Source organism: Theropithecus gelada, chromosome 5, assembly GCF_003255815.1.
Source record: "Theropithecus gelada isolate Dixy chromosome 5, Tgel_1.0, whole genome shotgun sequence".
In the NCBI taxonomy this organism is placed as follows: domain Eukaryota; kingdom Metazoa; phylum Chordata; class Mammalia; order Primates; family Cercopithecidae; genus Theropithecus; species Theropithecus gelada.
The window spans coordinates 58452451-58473907 of NC_037672.1; the positions used below are offsets into that span (position 1 = coordinate 58452451).

At 38.5% G+C, this 21457-nt stretch overlaps 2 protein-coding genes across 7 annotated transcripts in view; one reads left to right on the forward strand and one right to left on the reverse strand.

Moving 5' to 3' along the window:
* Window positions 1-2298, reverse strand: part of MRPS18C (mitochondrial ribosomal protein S18C) — a 6311-nt gene extending 4013 nt beyond the window's left edge. For all 3 annotated transcript variants that reach the window (XM_025386018.1, XM_025386017.1, XM_025386016.1), the window contains exons 1-2: window positions 2059-2298; window positions 1265-1320 (exon numbers count right to left, since the gene is read on the reverse strand). In XM_025386018.1, coding sequence (XP_025241803.1) covers window positions 1265-1320; window positions 2059-2158 — 156 coding nt within the window. In that variant the 5' untranslated portion in view covers window positions 2159-2298. The remainder of the gene's footprint in view (window positions 1-1264; window positions 1321-2058) is intronic.
* Window positions 2299-2352: 54 nt separating this feature from the next.
* The window catches only part of HELQ (helicase, POLQ like), a 47580-nt gene continuing 28475 nt past the window's right edge, over window positions 2353-21457 (forward strand). The window contains exons 1-9 of one of the 4 annotated variants that reach the window (XM_025386012.1): window positions 2353-2845; window positions 4263-4977; window positions 8866-9044; window positions 10909-11109; window positions 11855-11927; window positions 14301-14411; window positions 16485-16583; window positions 17298-17443; window positions 19917-20156. In XM_025386012.1, coding sequence (XP_025241797.1) covers window positions 14340-14411; window positions 16485-16583; window positions 17298-17443; window positions 19917-20156 — 557 coding nt within the window. In that variant the 5' untranslated portion in view covers window positions 2353-2845; window positions 4263-4977; window positions 8866-9044; ... (1 more) ...; window positions 11855-11927; window positions 14301-14339. The remainder of the gene's footprint in view (window positions 2846-4262; window positions 4978-8865; window positions 9045-10908; window positions 11110-11854; window positions 11928-14300; window positions 14412-16484; window positions 16584-17297; window positions 17444-19916; window positions 20157-21457) is intronic. The other 3 variants (XM_025386010.1, XM_025386013.1, XM_025386011.1) reach the window with 3 other exon arrangements.

Sequence of the window (21457 nt, forward strand, 5' to 3'; positions counted from 1 at the left end):
CTGTGTACATATTTTATATAAGCACTTTATTTTGTTTCAGTTTAGCCTACAAATGAACTCATGGGAAGATTCTGGAATAAAGTACAATCTTTGTAGAATAAGAGAGTTTATGGCAGAACAAAAATGATGTCTGATAAGAAAGTGATTGCTGCAATGCTTTGCTCAGATTGTAGATAATGAAAAAATTTTTAGATTTAAGAAAACTTGTAACACAATAGATAACATACGGCATTCTTAAATGAGTGCAATCCCTAATTTATCCATCTCCATGTCTCTATCAAGTATTTTTTCACTATTTTTATACATAATGGCCCATGACTTACTGTAATAAAAGGTTGTTTGACTTTATCACCCCAGGCTACTATATAAGTTTGCATTAGCCTTTTTGGCTTTTCTGTTACCACCATTGCCCTAATGCTTCTGCCACAGTGCCTCCCTCCTACCGTCAGTATGGCTGTCTCCAGGATAGAGGTTCTTAATCTAGAAATGGCTCTGAAGCCCATGACTCCCTGTAATCGTATGCAAAACTTCAAATGAATGGAACTTTGTGCCTTTTTCTGTGGAGAGGGTCCATAACTTTGATTAGAGACAAAGTGGGATTTATGAACTAAAAAAGGAATAATGTCCCTTTACTTTCTTAAAGTGTGGTGCATGGATTAGATTACCAAGACAGATGCTCAGAGAAACTAGACAAGTTCTTTTGTTTTTTCCAATTCTTCAAACTTTCCATTTTACATTCAGCTCACGTGACTACTCTTCAGCTCTGTGCCAAGTGCTTTGTATGTTCTGATTAGTGTCAAAGTACCTTTGCATGTAGTAAGAACCTGTGCTTTCAAGTCCATGCTAATACTATAGCCAACCTATAGCTAAGCTTTGTACAGTCTCTTTTCAGTTATCTAAAATTCTACTCACCCAAACTACCTTTTAAAATTGCCAAATCATTTGCTTATAAAGGGCTATGTAAAAAAACCGATTCCCAAATCACATATCCTGAAATTTAAGATCTAGGAAGAAAAATATGGTATTATAGCAGCTTTGCTTCTAATCTAGGAATTCCCCTAGTTCAAAACTCAACTGACTACAATCAATTCATCATCATTTCTGAACTCAGAGTAATTATCTAATTGTTTTGTCCTACAGCAGAACTCTATTCAAGTAGCTAAAATAAAAGATGTTAGAGTCTAATACCAGTTCTCGTTTTAAAAAGAAAAAAACATTTGGTCATATTTGCAAATGCCTTACTAATAGAAAAAAAAATTCTTACCAGGTCCTCGTTGCTGGATACCTGTTTATATTGTGAACAACCTCTTCTCCAAAGCACTGTGATTAAACAGAAACAGCAATTAACTATTTATTTTTCATAGCTGAATAGCTAAATATTTTTGTTTTTATGGAGACAGGATGAACTAAGGGACACGATATTAAAGGTTTTGTATTCATTATATTCAGAATGACTGGTTAAAAACCTTTATATTTGGGACAGAGTAAGACTCAACATGGGTGTGCTTTCCAGGGCTTTGGGGGGAAAGCACGTATTTTCCCACCCATACCTGCTCTCTTTCTGACATTGATTTTCCCTTCATTCCATGGTTAGAGAAAATTCTTAATGCAAATTCTTACAGGAGAAGCAACAGGCACTATCATACAAAAAGAAAATGAGTAACAGACCCGTCCCAGAGAGAATTTATAGAGAAACACAGAGGAGATAAAATGGCAAAAATTACACAATTTTGTTCTGTTTGGGGACCTTAGACAACTGGAATTTGCTGCTGGGCGACTCTGGAAATGCCCCTTCCTCACTAAGATTATCCGGAGATCTTAGGAAAGTCTCTGCTTTTTAATTAAGAACCACTCTAGCTTCCTCATAGGTTTAAAGAAAGGTGTGGATTAGACGACTCTAAAACAGTCAAAGGCGATTACAGATTCCCAACCATCTTGGAGAAACTTAATTGCTTAGAAACTAGAGTCGTTTTGCTAACAGGGACGACTCCACCAACCATTAGGACTAAGGTTAATGCCTGCAACGCTACAACGCAGCATAGAATATGGAGACTTTACCCGTGTGAGTCCCGGGATGTGTAAGGCTGACAGCAGCCGTTACCAAGCGTGTCAACTTCTTCCTCCCTAGACCACCGCAAACAGCAACCATAGCGGCCATGGTTCCGCGTTTGTTCCACTTCCTTTCGCTCCGAATCGTTCCGAAAGGCCCCTTCCGCTGCTTTTCCCCTGTGGGCTCGAGTACGCGGTTCAAAGGTTCCGCAGGAGAACGCTGAGGACCCGCGAGAGTAGGTGAGGTTTTTCAATACGCATGCGCAGCACCTTTCTGTTCTAGCCCTCGCTACGCTGCAGGTCACGTGAGGCTTATGATTGGAGAAGGAGAGCGTAGAAGTTTATGCTTGCTTCCGGTCCGCGAGCCCAGAGCACTAACTTGGGGTCTTTTCCGAAGGTGGATGTAGAAGCGGGCGCTGGCCTCCCACTCTCTTTTCCATTTGGGCTTAGCGTCTGGGTCACTGAGAACGACGTCTGAATAGGGCCCTGGATCCTTGCCATGGATGAAGGTGGTTCCCGCATCCGCCGGCGGGTGTCTCTCCCCAAAAGGAACCGTCCAAGCCTGGGGTGCATTTTTGTCGCTCCCACCGCGGCCGAGCTCGAGCCCGGAGATGAGGGGAAAGAGGAGGAGGAAATGGTGGCTGAGAACAGGAGGCGGAAAACCGCGGGCGTACTGCCGGTCGAGGTACAGCCCCTTCTACTCTCAGATTCCCCCGAATGTCTCGTCCTTGGAGGTGGTGATACAAACCCGGACCTCCTACGTCGCATGCCCACTGACAGAGGGGTGGGAGACCAGGTACGAAGGGCTTGGAACTTGGAACTGCAAAGTTTTGGCATCCTTCCCAGATGCAAAGGGTTGACCAGTTTTATCGCCTTCGTTTATTTTTCTCTTCTTTACCACTGTTAATCGGCACTTAGGAGGTATTGATTGCCTCTATATAAATATGAAATGTAAACCCCGAGACATAAAAGTTGTACACGCAGCAAATAAGTGGCTGACGGAAACACAAATCTAGGCTTCCAAATAACTGCAGCTCCTACTGTACAAATAAAATCTGCTGTTTATTGAAGACCCATTATGTTAAACTAGTTACATTGTCTAGATTTTACAACAGTAATCAGGCCCTGAAAAGTTGAGATACTACAGTTCTTGCTCCAAATCCTGTTGTCGTAATCACTTTACTATATTGCTGCCTCCAGGTTTGTTTTTCTAATGTGTAGTAGACCACTCCAAGTCAGTATTCAGATTATCAGTCTCAATTCCAAATTCCTAGGAACTCCTTGGAGTGTCTAGGGGTACAACCATGTTTCTGTTACAGGCCAGTTTCTGTAGATTGTAGTCTGGGAGGGAAGCACTGCAGTTATCAGAAACTTCGAATGCGCTGACATTTCAGTAGATGTCTACCAGTCTTCCTGCTGTTTTAGTATAGCTTTAACAATTAGAATCTGGCCAAGTGCGGTGTCTCATGCCTATAATCCCAGTGCTTTAGGAGGCCGAGATAGGAGGATCACTTAAGCCCAGAAGTTCGAGTTCAAAACCAGCCTAGGCAACAGAGACCCAGTCTCTGTTTAAAAAAAAAAAAAAAAAAAAATTTTTTTTAATTAGCCGGGTGTGGTGGCCTGCACCTGTAGTCCTAGCCTTGGGAGGCTGAGGCAGGAGGATCGCTTGAGCCCAGGATGTCAAGGCTGCAGTGAGCTGTGATCGTGCAGTGGCTGCCACTGCACTCCAGCCTGGGTGACAGAGCCAGACCCTGTCTCAAAAATTAGAATCTCAGTGTCATTGTAACACTCGTAAACCTGCTGTTTAGCCAAGTAGTTTAACCTCTTTGGGCCTCCATTTCGTCAGCTGTAAATTGGTGATATCTGTTTACATATAGGTCTGTGATCCATATGTGACCATATAATTATATACTTGGTACAGCCCTAGGCTGAAGTGTTTTTGGGTTTTTTTTTTTTTTTTTTTGAGAAAGAGTCCCACTCTGTTGCCCAGGCTGGAGTACAGTGGCGCAATCTCGGCTCACCGCAACCTCCGCTTCCCAGCAATTCTCATGCCTCAGCCTCCAAGTGGCTGGGGCTACTGGAGCGTGCCACTGTGCCCAGCTAGTTTTTGTATTTTCTGTAGAGACTAAGTTTGACCATGTTGGCCAGGCTGGTGAAGCTTTTCTTCTTAATGAAACTGGAATTGACCATAAGCGTTTTTGTTCTCTTTGCAGCATAATGACAGTGAAGAGGACATGTTTGGTGACTATGATAGCTTTACTGAAAACTCTTTTATAGCTCAAGTTGACGACCTGGAACAAAAATATATGCAACTTCCTGAACATAAGAAACATGCTACAGACTTTGCCACTGAAAATCTTTACTCAGAAAGTATCAAAAACAAACTCAGCATTACTACCATAGGCAACCTTACTGAATTACAAACTGATAAGCACACAGAGAACCAGAGTGGATATGAAGGTGTCACTGTTGAACCTGGAGCTGATCTTTTGTATGATGTACCTTCCTCACAGGCTATATACTTTGAAAATTTACAGAAGTCTTCAAATGATTTGGGCAATTGTTCTATGAAAGAAAGGGATTGGAAGTCATCCTCTCACAACACTGTGAATGAGGAACTGCCCCATAATTGCATAGAGCAACCCCAGCAAAATGATGAGACCTCTTCCAAAGTCAGAATTAGTTCAGATATGAACAGGAGAAAAAGTATTAAAGATCATCTAAAAAGTGCCATGACTGGAAATGCCAAGGCCCAGACACCAATATTTTCTAGAAGTAAACAGCTCAAAGACACTCTCCTATCTGAGGAAATTAATGTTGCTAAGAAAACAATTGAGTCATCATCAAATGACCTTGGTCCTTTTTATTCATTACCCAGCAAAGTGAGAGACCTTTATGCCCAGTTCAAGGGAATTGAAAAATTATATGGTAATGCTTTTTGCTGGAATAAAATTTTTTTTCCTATCATTACCATAATATTAGTGCAAGTCAATGGAAGCGAATGCTTTCATGGTCCATACTAGTTCTCATTTTGAAAACAAAATATTAGTGATCTCTCAACCCCTTCCGTTCCTACCTATCCTGCTACCACTGAACCTCTTTCCTTCCCTCACAGTCACGCTTACCAAACCAGTTATCCTTTCTGTCTGTTTCCTTACCTCACATAATTCCTCTAATTCCTCATCTATAAGATAGGGATAGTAAATTGTTAGGCAAGTTAGATTCTGGTTCAAAGACATGCCAAATTAGATATTGGTAATGATTTTCAATAATTATATTGGTAGCCTCTAAGTAAGAACTTTAGTAAATTACCCCACTCTAATTCTGGGTTCTGTGCTCTCACTTAAGATCTGATGACTAAGATCTGACGTCTAAACACAATGTTACTTTTAATATTTACCTTACCTGACTTCTCAATAACTTACCTGATGCTGTGACTACACCCTTCGTGAAATTCTTGTTTCTGGATGTCCTTACACCCACTCCTGTTTTTTGACTCTGATTGTCTAGTAGATCCTCAGTTTTCTTAGCTTGTATTTCCTTGGCTGGCTCTGTCTTCTCTACTAAAACTTAGCTGTTGCAGTATGTCTTGGACACTCACATGTCTTGAGTGAAAGAAATCCATATTAGTAATACTGTTGATTAAACCAAACATCTTTCCCCCCTCACCAGCAGCCGCAGCCACCTCTCTCCACGGGCACATCCCCACCACCACCCAGGTGCTCTGCTTTGTGCTGCCTCTCCCAAAACTAGACATCTTTAAAGACAGCTGCAATTAAGTTTTAAGTCAGTGATGTCCAATCTTTTGGCTTCCTTGGGCCACATTGGAAAAAGTATTGTCTTGAGCCACAGTAAAATACACTAACGATAGCTGATGAGCTAAGAAAAAAAAATTGGAAAAATAAAATCTCATAATGTTTTACAAAAGTTTACAAATTTGTGTTGGGACACATTCAAAGCCATTCTGGGCCTCATGAGGGCTGTGGGTTGGACAGGCTTGTATTAAGTGCAAAGAAACAGTAATATTAAGAAGGTATCTTGTAATGTTTTTAAAAAATCCAGGGTCCTTGCATGTATTTCAGAAACGTGTCATTTCAGACAAATAAGGGACAGTTGCTGCCATACTGGAAAGTCAGCCCATCAACCTTCCACTTCATGAGTTTTCTGGAACTCCTGTTGGGATCTTATGAATGATATGAAAACTTGGGTTCTTAGGGAGAAGACAGTCAGGTTGGAGCAGAACTACAGGAAACAAAGTCTGATAAAAGACTCTACAAGAATCTAAATTGTGAGGTTCATGGTTTAAGAGCTAATGGTGTGTATTACCCTGGAAGTAGATGTTAACTTTCTTCTCTGCTTTTCTCCTAGCACCTTGCTTTTTGTTTAGTCTGCCAGAATGAACACCCTGAGGACAGGGCTCTATCTAACTCACCTTTTTCTTAACTAGCACTGTGCCTGGTACACTCTGGTAGGTTCTCAGCTGCTGGGGGTTGTCACTTAACAATGCAACTTTAGCACTCTGGGCCTAGTTCCTTGTCTATAAAAAGGGATAAATTTTTTGCAAGTTAGAGGCTGTGTTAAGGACATGCCAAATTAGATGCTGGTAATGATTGTCAGTAATTATATTGGTAGCTTCTAAGTAAGAACTTCAGTAAATAACAACTTTTAAAATCTTTTTACCTTTAAATCTGGCTTAATAACATGACAGATTAAAGCATAAATACATGTGCTGCTTTTTATTAAGCTAAAGCAGTGGTTCTCAAGTGTGGTTCCTGGAGTGCAGCATCAGTGTCACCTGGAAATTTGTTGAAGCGCGTGTTCTCAGACACTTCCCCAGACCTACTGCATCAGAACCTCTAGGAGTACGACCTCGCAGTCTATGATCATGGCTCACTACAGCGTCAACCTCCCAGGCTCAAGCAATCCTCCCACTTCAGCCTCCGAAGTTGTGGGGACTATAGGCATGTGCCATCCTAGCCGGCTAATTTTTTTGTATTTTGTAGAGATAGGGTATCATTTTGTTGCCTAGGCTGGCCCTGAACTCCTCTCAGCCTCCCAAAGCGTTGGAATTACAGATATGAGCCATTGTACCTGGCTAATTTATTTTTTTGATGTGAAGATTATATTCATATATATTATTTTGTCATGTTATACTTAAAAATCTGAATTGGATAAAATGTGGCTATGGTTACATTATATTTTGGCATAAACATCTAATTTGATAACTCGGGTGATACCAATCGGAAGTATTTTTCAATATTTATTCAGTATTAAATTTAAGTATTTTTGAAATATTTTTAAAGAAAACATATTCACAGTCACTTGTAGTATTTGGGAATCACCAAAAGCACAATAAGTTAAAGTCACTTGTAACTGTCTTTCAGATATAACTTTTTTTTTTTTTTTTTAATAGAGATGGGCTCATCTTGAAATCCTGGTTGCAAGTGATCCTCCTGCCTTAGGTTCCCAAAGTGCTGGGATTACAGACGTGATCCACCACTCCGGGCCAATGATCTGCTTTTTTTTTTATATATATATACTTACCTGTATATTGAACATACATAGATCCATCTACAGTTCATTTTTAAACTGCAAAGAATCACATTGGATGATTGTACAATAATTTATTCAGCCTTTACCCCTGCCACCATGGCACTTTGTCACCTACCAACAATGCTGTGTGAACATCCTGCAAATAATCTTTATATGCTTTGGCTTCCGTTCTGTAGATGTAGAATCCCAAAAGTAATACTGCCAGATCAAAGGCAATGTGCAGTTCTATTTTTAATACTAGGTTACTTTCCACAAGGATTCTAGCAGTTTGTGTTCTCACAACCACACATGAGATTGGCTGTTTTTCCCCCACGTTAGTCAGCTCTGGATTTTACATGTGTGGGGCTTTTTCTTTTTTGGTAGTTACTTGTTTTTTATTTTAAAAATTAATTTTGCCAACCCAGTAGAGAACAGTTGAGCATCTTCTCATGTATTTATTGGCCACTTGCATTTCTGCTGTTTATTGACCATCTATTTATTGGCCATTTGCCATCTGCTGTGAAATGTCTTAAATTTTTTGCTCATTTTTCTAGTGATAAAACACTGAAGCACATCTTTAAAGACTTTTGATGATTTTTATTGTCAAATTATCCTACAGAGTAATTAATACTAGTTTTCACATAATATCTTGGATCTGATCTATTTTCATGAATCCCGCCTTGCCTAATTGTGGGAATCCTAGATGTGCCAGTTAATAATTCTAGTCTTTTGTGGTTTAAACAGTCTTAACCGTTTAAAATGGTTTTGGACCCATTCAAAATTCAGGTCTCCATGAGAGCTAGTTAAAGTTTTTATTGGTTTGTGTAAAACCTAATAGGTTTGTTTCCCTCTTCCCCCTACACTTCTCTCTGAGATGGCTTTTGGCTGAATGAGGAAGGGAAGCTTACATAATCTCCTTGCAGAACATAAGAGGAAGACATTAGAATTCACATAGGTCCTTGTACTGTCCCTTTGTTCCTCTGATATCCCAGATGGCACTCCTTGTCCACAAGGCTGCTACCTGCCCTGCTGTAATATTGGACCCATGTCTGCAGCTGGTGAATAAATGGGCTGGTTGCCCACCTTGTTGCCTAGGCCTGAACTAGGCTCACTGGCTGTACTACTTGCACATTTGGGATTTTTGACATGTGCCATTGGTTATAATTACATTTATCTTTATGAGAAGATTGCCCCACAGGAAGGGATTTTATTTTTTTCTTAGAAAACTTTTGAGTTTCAAAGGTTGGAAGGAGAAAATAATGCCTTTTTTTTTAAATTCCACAGAATGGCAACATACTTGTTTAACATTGAATTCTGTGCAAGAAAGAAAAAATTTAATATATTCATTGCCAACAAGTGGTGGAAAAACCCTCGTAGCTGAGATTTTAATGCTACAAGAACTGCTTTGCTGTCGGAAAGATGTTTTAATGATTCTTCCATATGTGGCAATTGTCCAAGAAAAGGTGTGTGTGTGTGTGTGTGTGCGCGTGTGTGTTTTAAAACAAATGTTATTTGCTGATACTTTGACATTAAGATCTGAAAACTAGCCTAAATGTAGTAATTTTGTATTGTTGGGAAGTACCTCTTTTTTAAAAATTTTATTTATTTATTTATTTATTTATTTATTTATTTATTTATTTATTTTTTGGGATGGAGTCTTGCTGTGTCACCCAGGCTGGAGTGCAGTGGCACGATCTTGGCTCACTGCAACCTCCGCCTCCCAAGTTCAAGCAATTCTCCTGCCTCAGCCTCCCGAGTAACTGGGATTACAGGCCTGTGCCACCATGCCCAGCTAATTTTTGTATTTTTAGTACAGATGGGGTTTCACCATGTTGGCCAGGCTGGTCTCAAACTCCTCATCTCCAGTGATCCGCCCACCTCAGCCTCCCAAAGTGCTAGGATTACAGGCATGAGCCACTGCGCCTGGTGAGAAGTATCTCTTGATGGAGAATTAATATTTTTAGGATACATAAAAGTAGTATACACTACTTAAAATCTCTTCAAATACTAATTACCTGTTGCTGAAAGTTTTACATTTTCTGAACTATTGGATTAAACATCATCTTAAATGTTCTATTACTATTTACCCTGCTTTTTCTTTTTTGAGATGGAGTCTCCCTTTGTTGCCCCAGCTGGAGTGCAGTGGCACAATCTCTGCTCACTGTAACCTCTGCCTCTTGGGTTCAAGTGATTCTCCTGCCTCAGCCTCCCAGGTAGCTGGGATTGCAGACGTGCGCCACCGCACTGGGCTACTTTTTGTATTTTTAGTAGAGATGGGGTTTCATCATGTTGAATGGGCTGGTCTCGAACTTCTGACCTGAAGTGATCCTCCCACTCTGGCCTCCCAAAGTGCTGGGATTACAGGTGTGAGCCACTGTGCCCGGCCTTACCTTGCTTTTTCAAGCAGAAACTATTATTAAAATGAGTTATTCTGATCTTTTTTTTTTTTTTTTTTTTTTTTTTTTCAGAACGGAGTTTTGCTCTGCCCCCCAGGCTGCAGTACAATGGTGTGATCTAAGCTTACTGCAACCTCTGCCTTCCAGACTCAAGCAATTCTCATGCCCCACCCCCCACCCAGCAGCCAGAATCGCAGGCACACGCCACCACACCCGGCTAATTTTTATATTTTTAGTTGAGATGGTGTCTCACCATGTTAGCCAGGCTGATCTAAAACTCCTGACCTCAAGTGATCCACCTGTCTCAGCCTCCTAAAATGCTGAGATTACAGGCATGAGCCACCATGCCCCTGATGCTTTTTGACATCAAAGGAGACAGTTGAAATTTATTTTCACATGTATTTTAGGAGTTGCATTTGTTTTGCAAAGATCAAGACATTACAGCATTTCTTATGTATGTCTTACCTGTGACCTTGTTCCTGTTGATGGCTATTAAACATTATTTGATGGGTATTAAACACTACAAGCTTTTTTGAACCCCATGAACATCTAATGGAGTTTTTATCTGTGTTTTTTGGTTTTGTTTATTTATTTATTTATTTATTTATTTATTTATTTTTGAGTCAGGGTCTTGCTCTGTCACCCAGGCTGGAGTGCAGTGGCATGACCAAGGCTTACTGCAACCTCAATTCCATGGGCTCAAGGAATCCTCCCACCTCAGCTTCCCGAGTAGCTGAGACTACAGGCCTGTGCCACGATGGCCAGCAAATTTTTTATTTTTTATAGAGATGAGTTCTCACTGCATTGCCCAGGCTAGTCTCACCCTCCTGGGCTCAAGTGATCTTCCCACCTCAGCCTCCCAAGTTGCTGGGATGACAGGCATTGGCCACAATGCCTGGCCTGTTTTTCTTTATTGTAACTAATATTCTAGATTTCAGGTTTGTCAAGTTTTGGTGTAGAACTTGGTTTCTTTGTTGAAGAATATGCTGGAAGCAAAGGAAGATTTCCTCCAACGAAAAGAAGGGAAAAGAAATCGCTATATATTGCCACTATTGAAAAAGGACATAGCTTGGTGAACTCCTTGATTGAAACTGGAAGAATTGACAGTCTGGGTCTGGTTGTTGTAGATGAGGTTGGTTAATACTTTTGTAATTTGTCAACATTTTTATTATACTAAATATTTATTATTCTGGTTATTGTGTGGATCTGCTTAGTACCTTAGGACCTCTATAAAAATAAATTTATTTTAACATATAGACAATATAGGTGAAGACATTCTATGCTTGATAATCTTAAATTTGGTTTTGTGTCAAGTGTTTCTTAAAGTGTGAACACATATGTGTGCAGTATACAATTTTATAGGCCGGGCGTGGTGGCTCACACCTGTAATCCTAGCACTTTGGGAGGCCGAGGCAGGTGAATCACTTGAGGTCAGGAGTTCAAGACCAGCCTGGCCAACAGATGAAACCCTGTCTCTACTAAAAATACAAAAATTAGCTGGGCGTGGTGGTGGGCGCCTGTAATCCCAGCCGCTCGGGAGGCTGAGGCAGGAGAATCACTTTAACCCAGGAGGTGGATGTTGCAGTGAGCCAAGATTGCACCATTGCACTCCAGCCTGGGGGTCAAGAGCCAAACTCCATTTCAAAAAAAAAATTTTTTTAATAGTACTTATGAATCCCAGATTTATAAGGATTTTGTATAAAAAGCTCATTATCCTAAATACCAGTGAAATAATATACATGTATTATAGTTATATTCAAAATACTTGAGAGTTATAAGCAACTCTTTACAAACAAATTTCATATGAATATATCCATGTTTTATATGAGCATTATATGAAGATTTACTTCTTTGCCTTTTTTAAAAAAATCTCGAAGTTGCACATGATTGGTGAAGGAAGCCGTGGAGCTACACTGGAAATGACCCTAGCAAAAATCCTCTACACTAGCAGTAAGTATTTTTTAAATGAGGTCATGAATTGATTTATAATCAAGAGACTTATAAAACACTTAATTCTATCACTAGCTGCATTATGTAACCTAAAGCAAGATACTTAAGCTTTTTGCCTTTGTTTTAAAATTTCTAATGTATAGAATTTTGAAGGTAAATGAAATTGGTATTTGAAGAAGTCCTCTATTATTATCCGCCACTTAACAGCTATGTGTGCCCAGGCACATCTCTCAACCCCAGTGTTTCTTTATTTGTAAAACAAGGATAATAATGGTACCAGCCTGATGGAATTGTTGTAAGGATTGTGTGAGTTAACACATGTATTGCATTCAGCAGTGCTTAGCACACTGCATTCAGTAAGGGTTTGCCGCTGCTACTGCGGCTATCTTCATCACCACCATAATAATATATATAATATAAATATAATAATAATATTGTAAAGCACTACATTTAAATAGGTCACTTTAAGGAGCTATTTTACAGCATCAGGTAGTCTTTAAAGTATATGAAAAATTTATTCTAAATGTCATAACCTACTATTGATATGCTATTGCAATATTTACCATATATATGGAAAATTTAACTATAAAGGTCAAATCTTAAAAAGTATTTAAAAAATTTCAACAGCAATAATATTTAAGCAGGTTATAGCATTTTGTAATTGTTCATTCAAAAAAATATTGATCACCTACTGTGTGCTAGGCACTATTTTAAGTGCTAGGGATACAGCAGTGAATAAAACAGTCCCTGCTTTCATCAAGCCTGTATTTTAGAGCATTCCTATTTGACTATTCTATGAACAGCTAAGCCTAACTAAGGCTTAGTCTGAGCCCAACTCATTGCCTTCAAAGCCATTCTTCAGCCTGAATTCTCAACCAGCACTCTCCAGCCAGCCAAGCCAGGATCCTACATATTCTATCAGCAACCAAATCCTATCTGGTTTACCTCATAAATATATTTTTACTTCTCTCTCTCCTATCCCTCATTACCACTAAGTCTTTAGTTCAGTACCTCATCCTTTCTACCTGAATTGCCACAGAAATCACCAAGTTCTTCTGTCTACCCACTGCCCTTCATCCACCAAATCCATCTTTCTTTAGCGCAAGTAGAATGATCTTTCCCAAAATATAAATCCTATTAGTTTATTTTACTGTTTACCATTCTTTAATAGCTTCCCTTTGCTTTCTGCATAAATCCCTAATTTCTTAGTACAGCCTTTCTTGATTTGGCCCCATGCCCACCTCTTCAGCTTCATAGTCTATCCTTATAGAATGAGAAGGATACTCCCAATTATTTCTCTTTCAGCCAGTTTCTTGAATGACTATTTCAAGACATAGGAGCAATGAAGAAACATTTGCAAGGAAGGCCTATTTGGGTTTTCATTCAATAGCTAAGTCTATAGAAAGTATCCATTTTGTATTGCCCAGGATGTCATATGGCTTCATAAGCTTCACTCCACCTTTATTTAAAGCAATAACATCACCAAAAACTGTAGTCCCAGCTACTCGGGAAGCTGGGGCAGGAGAATCGCTTGAACCCAGGAGGTGGAGGTTGCAGTGAGCCGAGATCATGCCACTGCACTCCAGCCTGGGCAACAGAGCAAGACTCTGTCTCAATAAATAAATAAATAAATAAAATTAAAAGTTAGCTTGATAGCAAGATCTCATAAAGGACTTTTCATGGGCCAAGAGTTGGAGACTCATTTAGCCCTCTATCCTACTAACTGTACGTCTGTCTATAGCCATACCTGTGGAACATATCATGCTTTTCGTAAAGGGGATCCAGATAGACAGTTAAAAGCAAATTTATACTCATTATTATTGTTTAGAAGCCTTAATATCCTACTTCTTGCCAAATTTAAAACTCGATAAACTTCTAAGTAGTAACTTTCAGGATACCTGAAAAATTTCATTCTTCAAATGCCAGATTAATACTCTGGTAATATATTTGTAGTTTTCTTTTTTTAAGAGGTCAGGTCTCACTGTTGCCCAAGCTACAGTGCAGTGACACGATCATGGCTCACTGCAGCCTTGACCTCCTGGGCTCAAGCGATCCTCCTACCTCAGTCTCATAAGTAGCTGGGACTACAGATGTGCACTACCATGCCCAGGTAATTTTTAAGTTTTTTGTAGAGATGAGGTCTTACTGTGTTGCCCAGGCTAGTGTTGAAGTCCTGGCCTCAAGCGATCTTCCCAGCTCAGCCTCCCAAAGTTGGCACCCAGCTATTTGTATTTTTCTTACTTACTTCTCCCACCCCTTTCCCAGATCACTCAGGAAGAATTCAGAGCACAAAAGATTTGCTAAAATTACTTTATGATATATTACATAATATATTTTCCTTAACACTTTGGCTTTTGTTTGTTTGTGTTTTAGGAACAACTCAAATTATTGGTATGAGTGCAACATTAAACAATGTTGAAGACCTACAAAAGTTTCTTCAAGCAGAATATTATACCAGTCAATTTAGACCAGTATGTACCTAAGGTTTGCACTGTATTGATTTGTTTTGTATTCATCTAACTTAGAAATGAAAGTAGTAAACATAGGATTTAAATAATTCTATAGAGTACCAAAGGGGCAAATTTTACTCACCATGACGATATACCAATAAGAGGTTGTGTATAGAGAATTTAAGAGTTTGTGTCTAGGTCAGGGATCTTGGGTTGGGTCACTAATGTATCTATAGCCTGGCCCACAGGCCCTCAGTGAACATTCATTGAATGAGTTTTCCCAGACCCCCATTTTATTTTTTCACTCCTTATTCTTTAAACTACATTTTTTTATTTGGCAAAATTTTAGTGAGACATGTTTTGAGTTATTGGCACATTAAAAAATTTATCTTAAAATTTAAATATTTTAAAATATTTATATGTTAGTAGTTATAATACTTTTTTTAAAAGTAAAGGCTTCACATGGATTTACGTGTAAACTCCTCAATAGCAGCATTCTCAAAATGCTCGAAGAAAGTAAACAAATGTAATTTGTAGTTATTTGAAAATAGTTTGTAATGTGTATATATTTGTGTGCAGTACTAATGTGTATGTTTTGTATCTAAATAGGTTTTCAGTGTCTAAGTCGGTTTTCAGAAAATAATTTTTTTTAATTGCCAAATTTTAATTTGAAATTTGATGTTTTAGCCGGGTGCAGTGGCTCAGACCTGCAATGCCAACACTTAAAGAGGCAGGGGCAGGAGGATTGCTTGAGTCCAGGAGTTTTAAGACCAATCTGGGCAACATGGCAAGACTCCCATCTCTACAAAAAATTAAAAAATTAGGGCAGTTGGGTGCAGTGGCTCACACCTGTAATCCCAGTACTTTGGGAGGCCAAGGCGGGCGGATCATGAGGTCAAGAGATCGAGACTATCCTGGCCAACATGGTGAAACCCTGTCTCTACTAAAAAGTACAAAAATTAGCTGGGCATGGTGGCGCATGCCTGTAGTCCCAGCTACTTGGGAGAGTGAGGCAGGAGAATCGCTTGAACCTAGTAGGGTGGAGGTTGCAGTGAGCCAAGATTGCGCCACTGCACTCCAGCCTTGCGACAGAGAAAAAAAAAATTAGGGAATAGTAGTGCTCACATATAGTCCCAGCTACTTGAGAGGCTGAGGTGGGAGGATCACTTGAGCCCAGAAGGTCTAGGATACAGTAAGTTGTGTTTGTGCCACAACACCCCAGCCTGGACTACAGAGTGATGACGCTATCTCCAAAAAACAAAAAGAAAAAAAAGGTGTTTTTACATTTGTACCAGATATGAACATTTTCGAGAGAGATTTTTTGAAGTTAATTGCCACATTAGACATTGTTATTGTTATTAATAAAATGCAATGAGCTGTGTTTACAAACTGTTTTTGTCTACAAATACTGAAAATGATGTGGTGGTATTTAGAATTAAAACTGATTTTAGAATTAAAACTGATGAGTAATAAGTAATCCTAGCACTTTGAAAGGCTGTGGTGTGAGGATTGCTCAAGCCCAGGAGTTCAAGACCCGCCTGAGTAACATAGAGGCACCCTATCTCTATAAAAATTAGCCTGGTGTGGTAGTGCATGCCTGTCATCCGAGCCACTCGGGAGGCTGTGGGAGGATAGCGTGAGCCCTGGAGGTTGAGGCTGCAGTGGGCTGTGATCATGCTACTGCACTCCAGCCTGGGTGATAGAGTGAGACTCTGTCTCAAAAGAAAAAAAGAAAAAAGACAAAGTTTTAGATCTTGAGACATAAGACAGGTAACACCTTAGTAAAAGATAAGAACACCAAGACTGACACTTTTCGTGACAAATACAGAAGTGTGTGGTTTCTTTTTGGATATGATGTTTACTTAATTCAAACATATTTCTTCAAGGATATTGATCCCTATTTTGATTTAAAGGGAAAAAGAGACCAAAAAAGAAGAAGAACAAGAAATGGTAAAGCAAGAACTTTTAAGTTGAAGCATGTTTTATATATCTTAGAAAAGCTAAAATCTTTTATAGCTGTCCTTTTTTAACCTATTTTATAACATTTAAAACTCTGGAAAGAGGAATTTATATGTGGTATTAATTGCAAATGTCCTTTTAATTCAAGGTTGAATTAAAAGAATATCTGAAAATAAATGATACAATATATGAAATTGACAGCAAAGCTGAGAATGGCATGACTTTTTCACGCCTCCTTAATTATAAGGTAACGTTGATAACCTTTAAATTCCAGGTTACCAGACTTTGTGTCTGGGGCACCACAGAAGTTTCCAGTGGGTTCCGTAGAATAGTTTACATTCTTGCGAGACACAGCTGATGCTTGACATTTGTTGGACACCATGCAGACTACCAGTTCAAGATAGCTCATTTCCAATTTTAACATTAGATCACACCATATTCTTTTCTATGACATCATATCTTTGTGAAGTTGGGGTTTTTGCGGTTGCTGTAAGTACTGTGTGAAAATCAATCTGGAACAGAAAAGAATAGCTGTGTCCAGTCTTATTCCAGAGTTTGAAAGACAGTACCAAGTGGTACACACATCCCATTAGTGAGCTGTTGTGGTTATTTAAAAATGAAATAAAAATATTTTTTCATTCAACTGATATGTATTATTTATTCTAACAGCTACTAAGTTGTGATGAAGTACATATTTATTAAGTTGTTTGGACCTCACTATTTAATTAACAAAACTGTTAAGTATTTCTTTTGGCATTGGGGCTGTGAACCAAGAAAATTTGGAAACCTCTTCTGTAAATGCTTATTCATTTAACAACAACAGAAGAATAATTTATGGACCATGTGGTTCAGATATTGGTGTATTAAAATGTTAATGTCTACTATGTAAATTTTAGTGTTTTATGACGACAGGGTTTCATGTTTACTAACCACCTTGTTCCTACATCCTGTTGTTTTGCAGTATTCTGATACCCTAAAAAAGATGGATCCTGATCACTTGGTAGCATTGGTTACAGAAGTTATTCCCAATTATTCCTGCTTAGTTTTTTGTCCTAGTAAGAAGAACTGTGAAAATGTAGCAGAAATGATATGCAAATTTTTAAGCAAGTATGTTAATTTTTTTAAATATCCTGTTTTATTTTTATTATGAATTACAGACTGTGTATTATGTTGATTGGGCAAACACTAATTATGCCTCGCAAAACATCATATTGAGTTGTTACAGTATACTAAAGGCCTTGACCTTGAAGAAAGAAATTTTAACTGTGAAAATCACATGTGAAATAGCCAGAGAAATGGGTTCTAAGGTAGCTGGGTGCTGTGGCTCATGCCTGTAATCCCAGCACTTTGGGAGGTTGAGGTGGGCGGATCACTTGAGGTCAGGAGTTCAAGACCAGCCTGGCCAACATAATGAAACCCCATCTCTCCTAAAAATACAAAAAATTAGTTGGGTGCGGTGCCTTGCACGTGTAATCCCAGCTATTGGGGAGGCCGAGGCATGAAAATCTCTTGAACCTGGCAGGCGGAGGTTGCAGTGAGCTGAGATCGCACCACTACACTCCAGCCTGTGTGACAGAGCAAGACTCCATCAAAAAAAAAAAAAGGAAAGAAAAAGAAAACTCTAAGGTAACATGTAAGAGAATGTTAAGTAATATAATGGCTTAGGTCAGTGATTCAAAACCTTGGCTGCATAGTGAATCATCATGGAGGCTTTTAAAAATTCCAAAGCCCAGGCTACATCTTAGATAAATCAGAATTTCTGGGAGTGATACCCAGATATCATTTTGTAAAGCTCCCCAGGCAAGTCCAACATATAGCCAAAGACAGGAACCACTGGTTTAGTCAGTCAAAGGACTAATCGCTGTTTACCACTGTGGAGATGAATTGTATCTTCCATTGCCTTTTTTTTTTCTTTTCCTTTTTTTTTTTTTCCTGAGACAGGGTTTCACTCTGTCACCTATGCTAGAATGCAGTGACACAAACACAGCTCACTGCAGCCTCCATTTCCTGGGCTCAAGTGATCCTCCCACCTCAGCCTCCCAAGTAGCTGGGACTACAGGCACACACCACTACTCCCAACTAATTTTTTGTAATTTTGGTAGAGATAGCATTTCACCATGTTGCCCAGGCTGGTTTTGAACTCCTGAGCTCAAGCAATCCGCCCCCCATAGTCTCCCAAAGTGCTGGAATTACTGGCGTGAGCCACTGTACCTGGCCTGCCTTTGTTTTCTTAGTAAACTTCACACTTAAGTTGTATGGACATTTGGATATAATTTCCTGAGTAAGAAATGTGTTGGCTTGTAATTTTGTAGTGTCTTAATATTGGCTCTGTCATATTCATAGAGATAAGTATGAAGTTACTTTAAGTACTAACAGTTCAGTTTTTTATGCACCTGTTTGTCTCATGTGTGGTTTTATCATCTTCTGAAATTTCTTTCATCTCCTTAGCTAATGCTGTATCACTATTCATAGTCTATTAACCTGAATGCTAATCTTGTCAACCCCTACCTCCTCTTTCAATCCTACTGTCATGGATTGGTCTAAGATAGACTTAAATTTATTGAATAGCAAAAGATAAAAATGTTTGGGATAACAGGAAGGAGTCACTCATTTTGGTAACAGTCTGCTTTTACAACGATTTTGATTATAAAAGCTTAAGGACATTAAATTATTGAAAAAAAGTATTCTCAGTAAATCATTCATTTTCTTAGAATAATTCAAGGTAGTAAGATGGAGACACTGGCTAAGTGATGGAAACATTGCAGGATATGAATGAAGTTTCTAAAGTGCTAGTGTTTAGACAGTGTTTTACCATAGAAGTATGATTTAATAATATATATGTTTCCATCTTCAGAGAAGAAAATTTATGTCTTAAAAAAACTATTCCCTATAAAGACATATATTATAAAGAAAAAACAGCTATAACATCCAGAGCAAAGGTCTACACCTGGTGTCCATGGATTCAAAGGAAGTACAGGAATGAATTTCGGGAAATCCACAAACCCTCTGAAATTATATGTAAAGTGTTATATTTATGTAAATTGTTGTATTTTTCCTTTTTTTTTTGGACGGGGCTTTGGCTTTGCTCTGTCACCCAGGCTGGTAAGTTCATAGCTCATTGCAACCTCGAACTCCTGGGTTCAAGCAATCATCCCACCTCATCCTCCCCTGTAACCTGGGACTACAGGTGCACGCACCACCATGCCTGGCTAATTTTTGTTGTTTTTTGTTGGTCGGTGGTCTCACTTCGTTACCCACACTGATCTCGAACTCCTGGGCTCAAGCAATCCTTCTGCCTCCACCTCCCAAAGTGCTGGGATTACAGGCGTGAGCCATCGCACCCCACCTTTCCTTAGTTTTGATAAGATTTTCACAAGGTTCTGTAATCCACAGAAAGATTGAGAGACTGCCTAATAGTTAATGAAGTCAGAATCAAAATTCTAAGAACATTTAATGTACTTAACTCAATGAAAATAGTACATTAAAGAATGTTTACATTAGCATCTACTAAAATGAAAATGGTAGGAATTTTGTCACTAAAAGATCAAGGGTTCATATTTCTAACAGATCTTTTTCATAGGGAATATCTGAAGCACAAGGAGAAAGAAAAATGTGAGGTAATTAAGAACTTGAAGAATATTGGCAATGGCAACCTGTGTCCTGTTTTAAAGCGCACTATCCCATTTGGAGTTGCCTATCACCATAGTGGCTTAACAAGTGATGAAAGGAAACTCTTGGAGGAGGCCTACTCCACAGGAGTGCTCTGTCTTTTTACCTGCACATCTACCCTAGCAGCAGGTGTCAACCTACCAGCTCGAAGGTAAGAGATAAGTAAATGTTGACCAGGCTCAGAACTTTTCCATCTCTAGCTTGCAAGGAGTTTTGTTGTTTTATGCTTTCTCCATAGTGGCTGAGAATTTAGCAAATGTTCTTTTAGCATATGCTGAGTTGATTGGTTGGTTTATTTTCTTTAATATTTTAATGAATATTTAATGAAATATAGTAGATTTCTTGATTTAGAATTCCATCCTTTTATGCTCTTTATATCTGGTTTTGATGTTAGGGTTTATTAATTTGGTTGTGTAGAAATAGTTGGCAAATGTTTCACCTTTTTTATGATCTGAAAGAGTTTATTTAATGTAGAGATTTCCTTGAAATCTTGGAGAGCTGATCCATAAGGCAATTTGAGTCTAATATATATATTTTAAAGCAGATCCTTGATTACCTTTTCAGTTATTACCAAAGGTATGGGCCTGTGTAATTGACTTATACCCTTTATAATTTATGATCCTGGGGTATTTTGCTAATAAATGATCAACTTTTATAAACTTTCCATGAGTGTTTAAAAAATATGTATTTTCGGTTGAATATGCAGTTTTATACATCTCATTGAGATCACAGTTGTTCATTGTGTTTTCAGCTTCTCTATTTTCCTACTATATTTGATTCCTTGGTCTATCAATTTCAGAGAAGTGTGTTAGTTTCCTACTTAAATTATGTAGTTGTCAGTTTCTCCTTTTTGCATTTCTAGAAGTCATTACTTTTTATATTTCAAAACTATTTAGATATACAAAGGTTTACTTCAAATATCTTATTGCTGAATTATACCTTTTATCAATACAATAAGTACTCATTTTGCTCATTTAATAATTTTGCTTTGAATACCAGGACTTATTTTTTTTTTTGCCAAGTATGTACCCTTTTCCATTCTTTTATTTTCAATTTCTGTCTCTGATTAAGTTTTCCATTTTTCAGACAATCGAATAAAAAAATGAAAGTTACATATCCTATTTCTGTTATTCCAGTGGTTACTCTTAAAATTTTAAGTTGTAATCAAACATTTGTTATTACTTTAGAATTAATCAATAACTATCCTCTCCTGGACATAACAAGAGGCTTAGCATGTCCTTAATGTGTTCTACTCTGCCCCATGAATGTTGCAATTACCTGGAATTTTAGTGCCAGGTTTTAAAATTTTCTTTCATCTTATATAGTAATTCTTTAAACTTACCTGTAAATCATACTTGTTTTTTGCTTACCACTGCCTCTTATATCCCACATCTTTTTTCTCTGATTTTTTTTTTTTTTAATTTTGCCTTCCTTGAGTAATCCTTTTTAGAA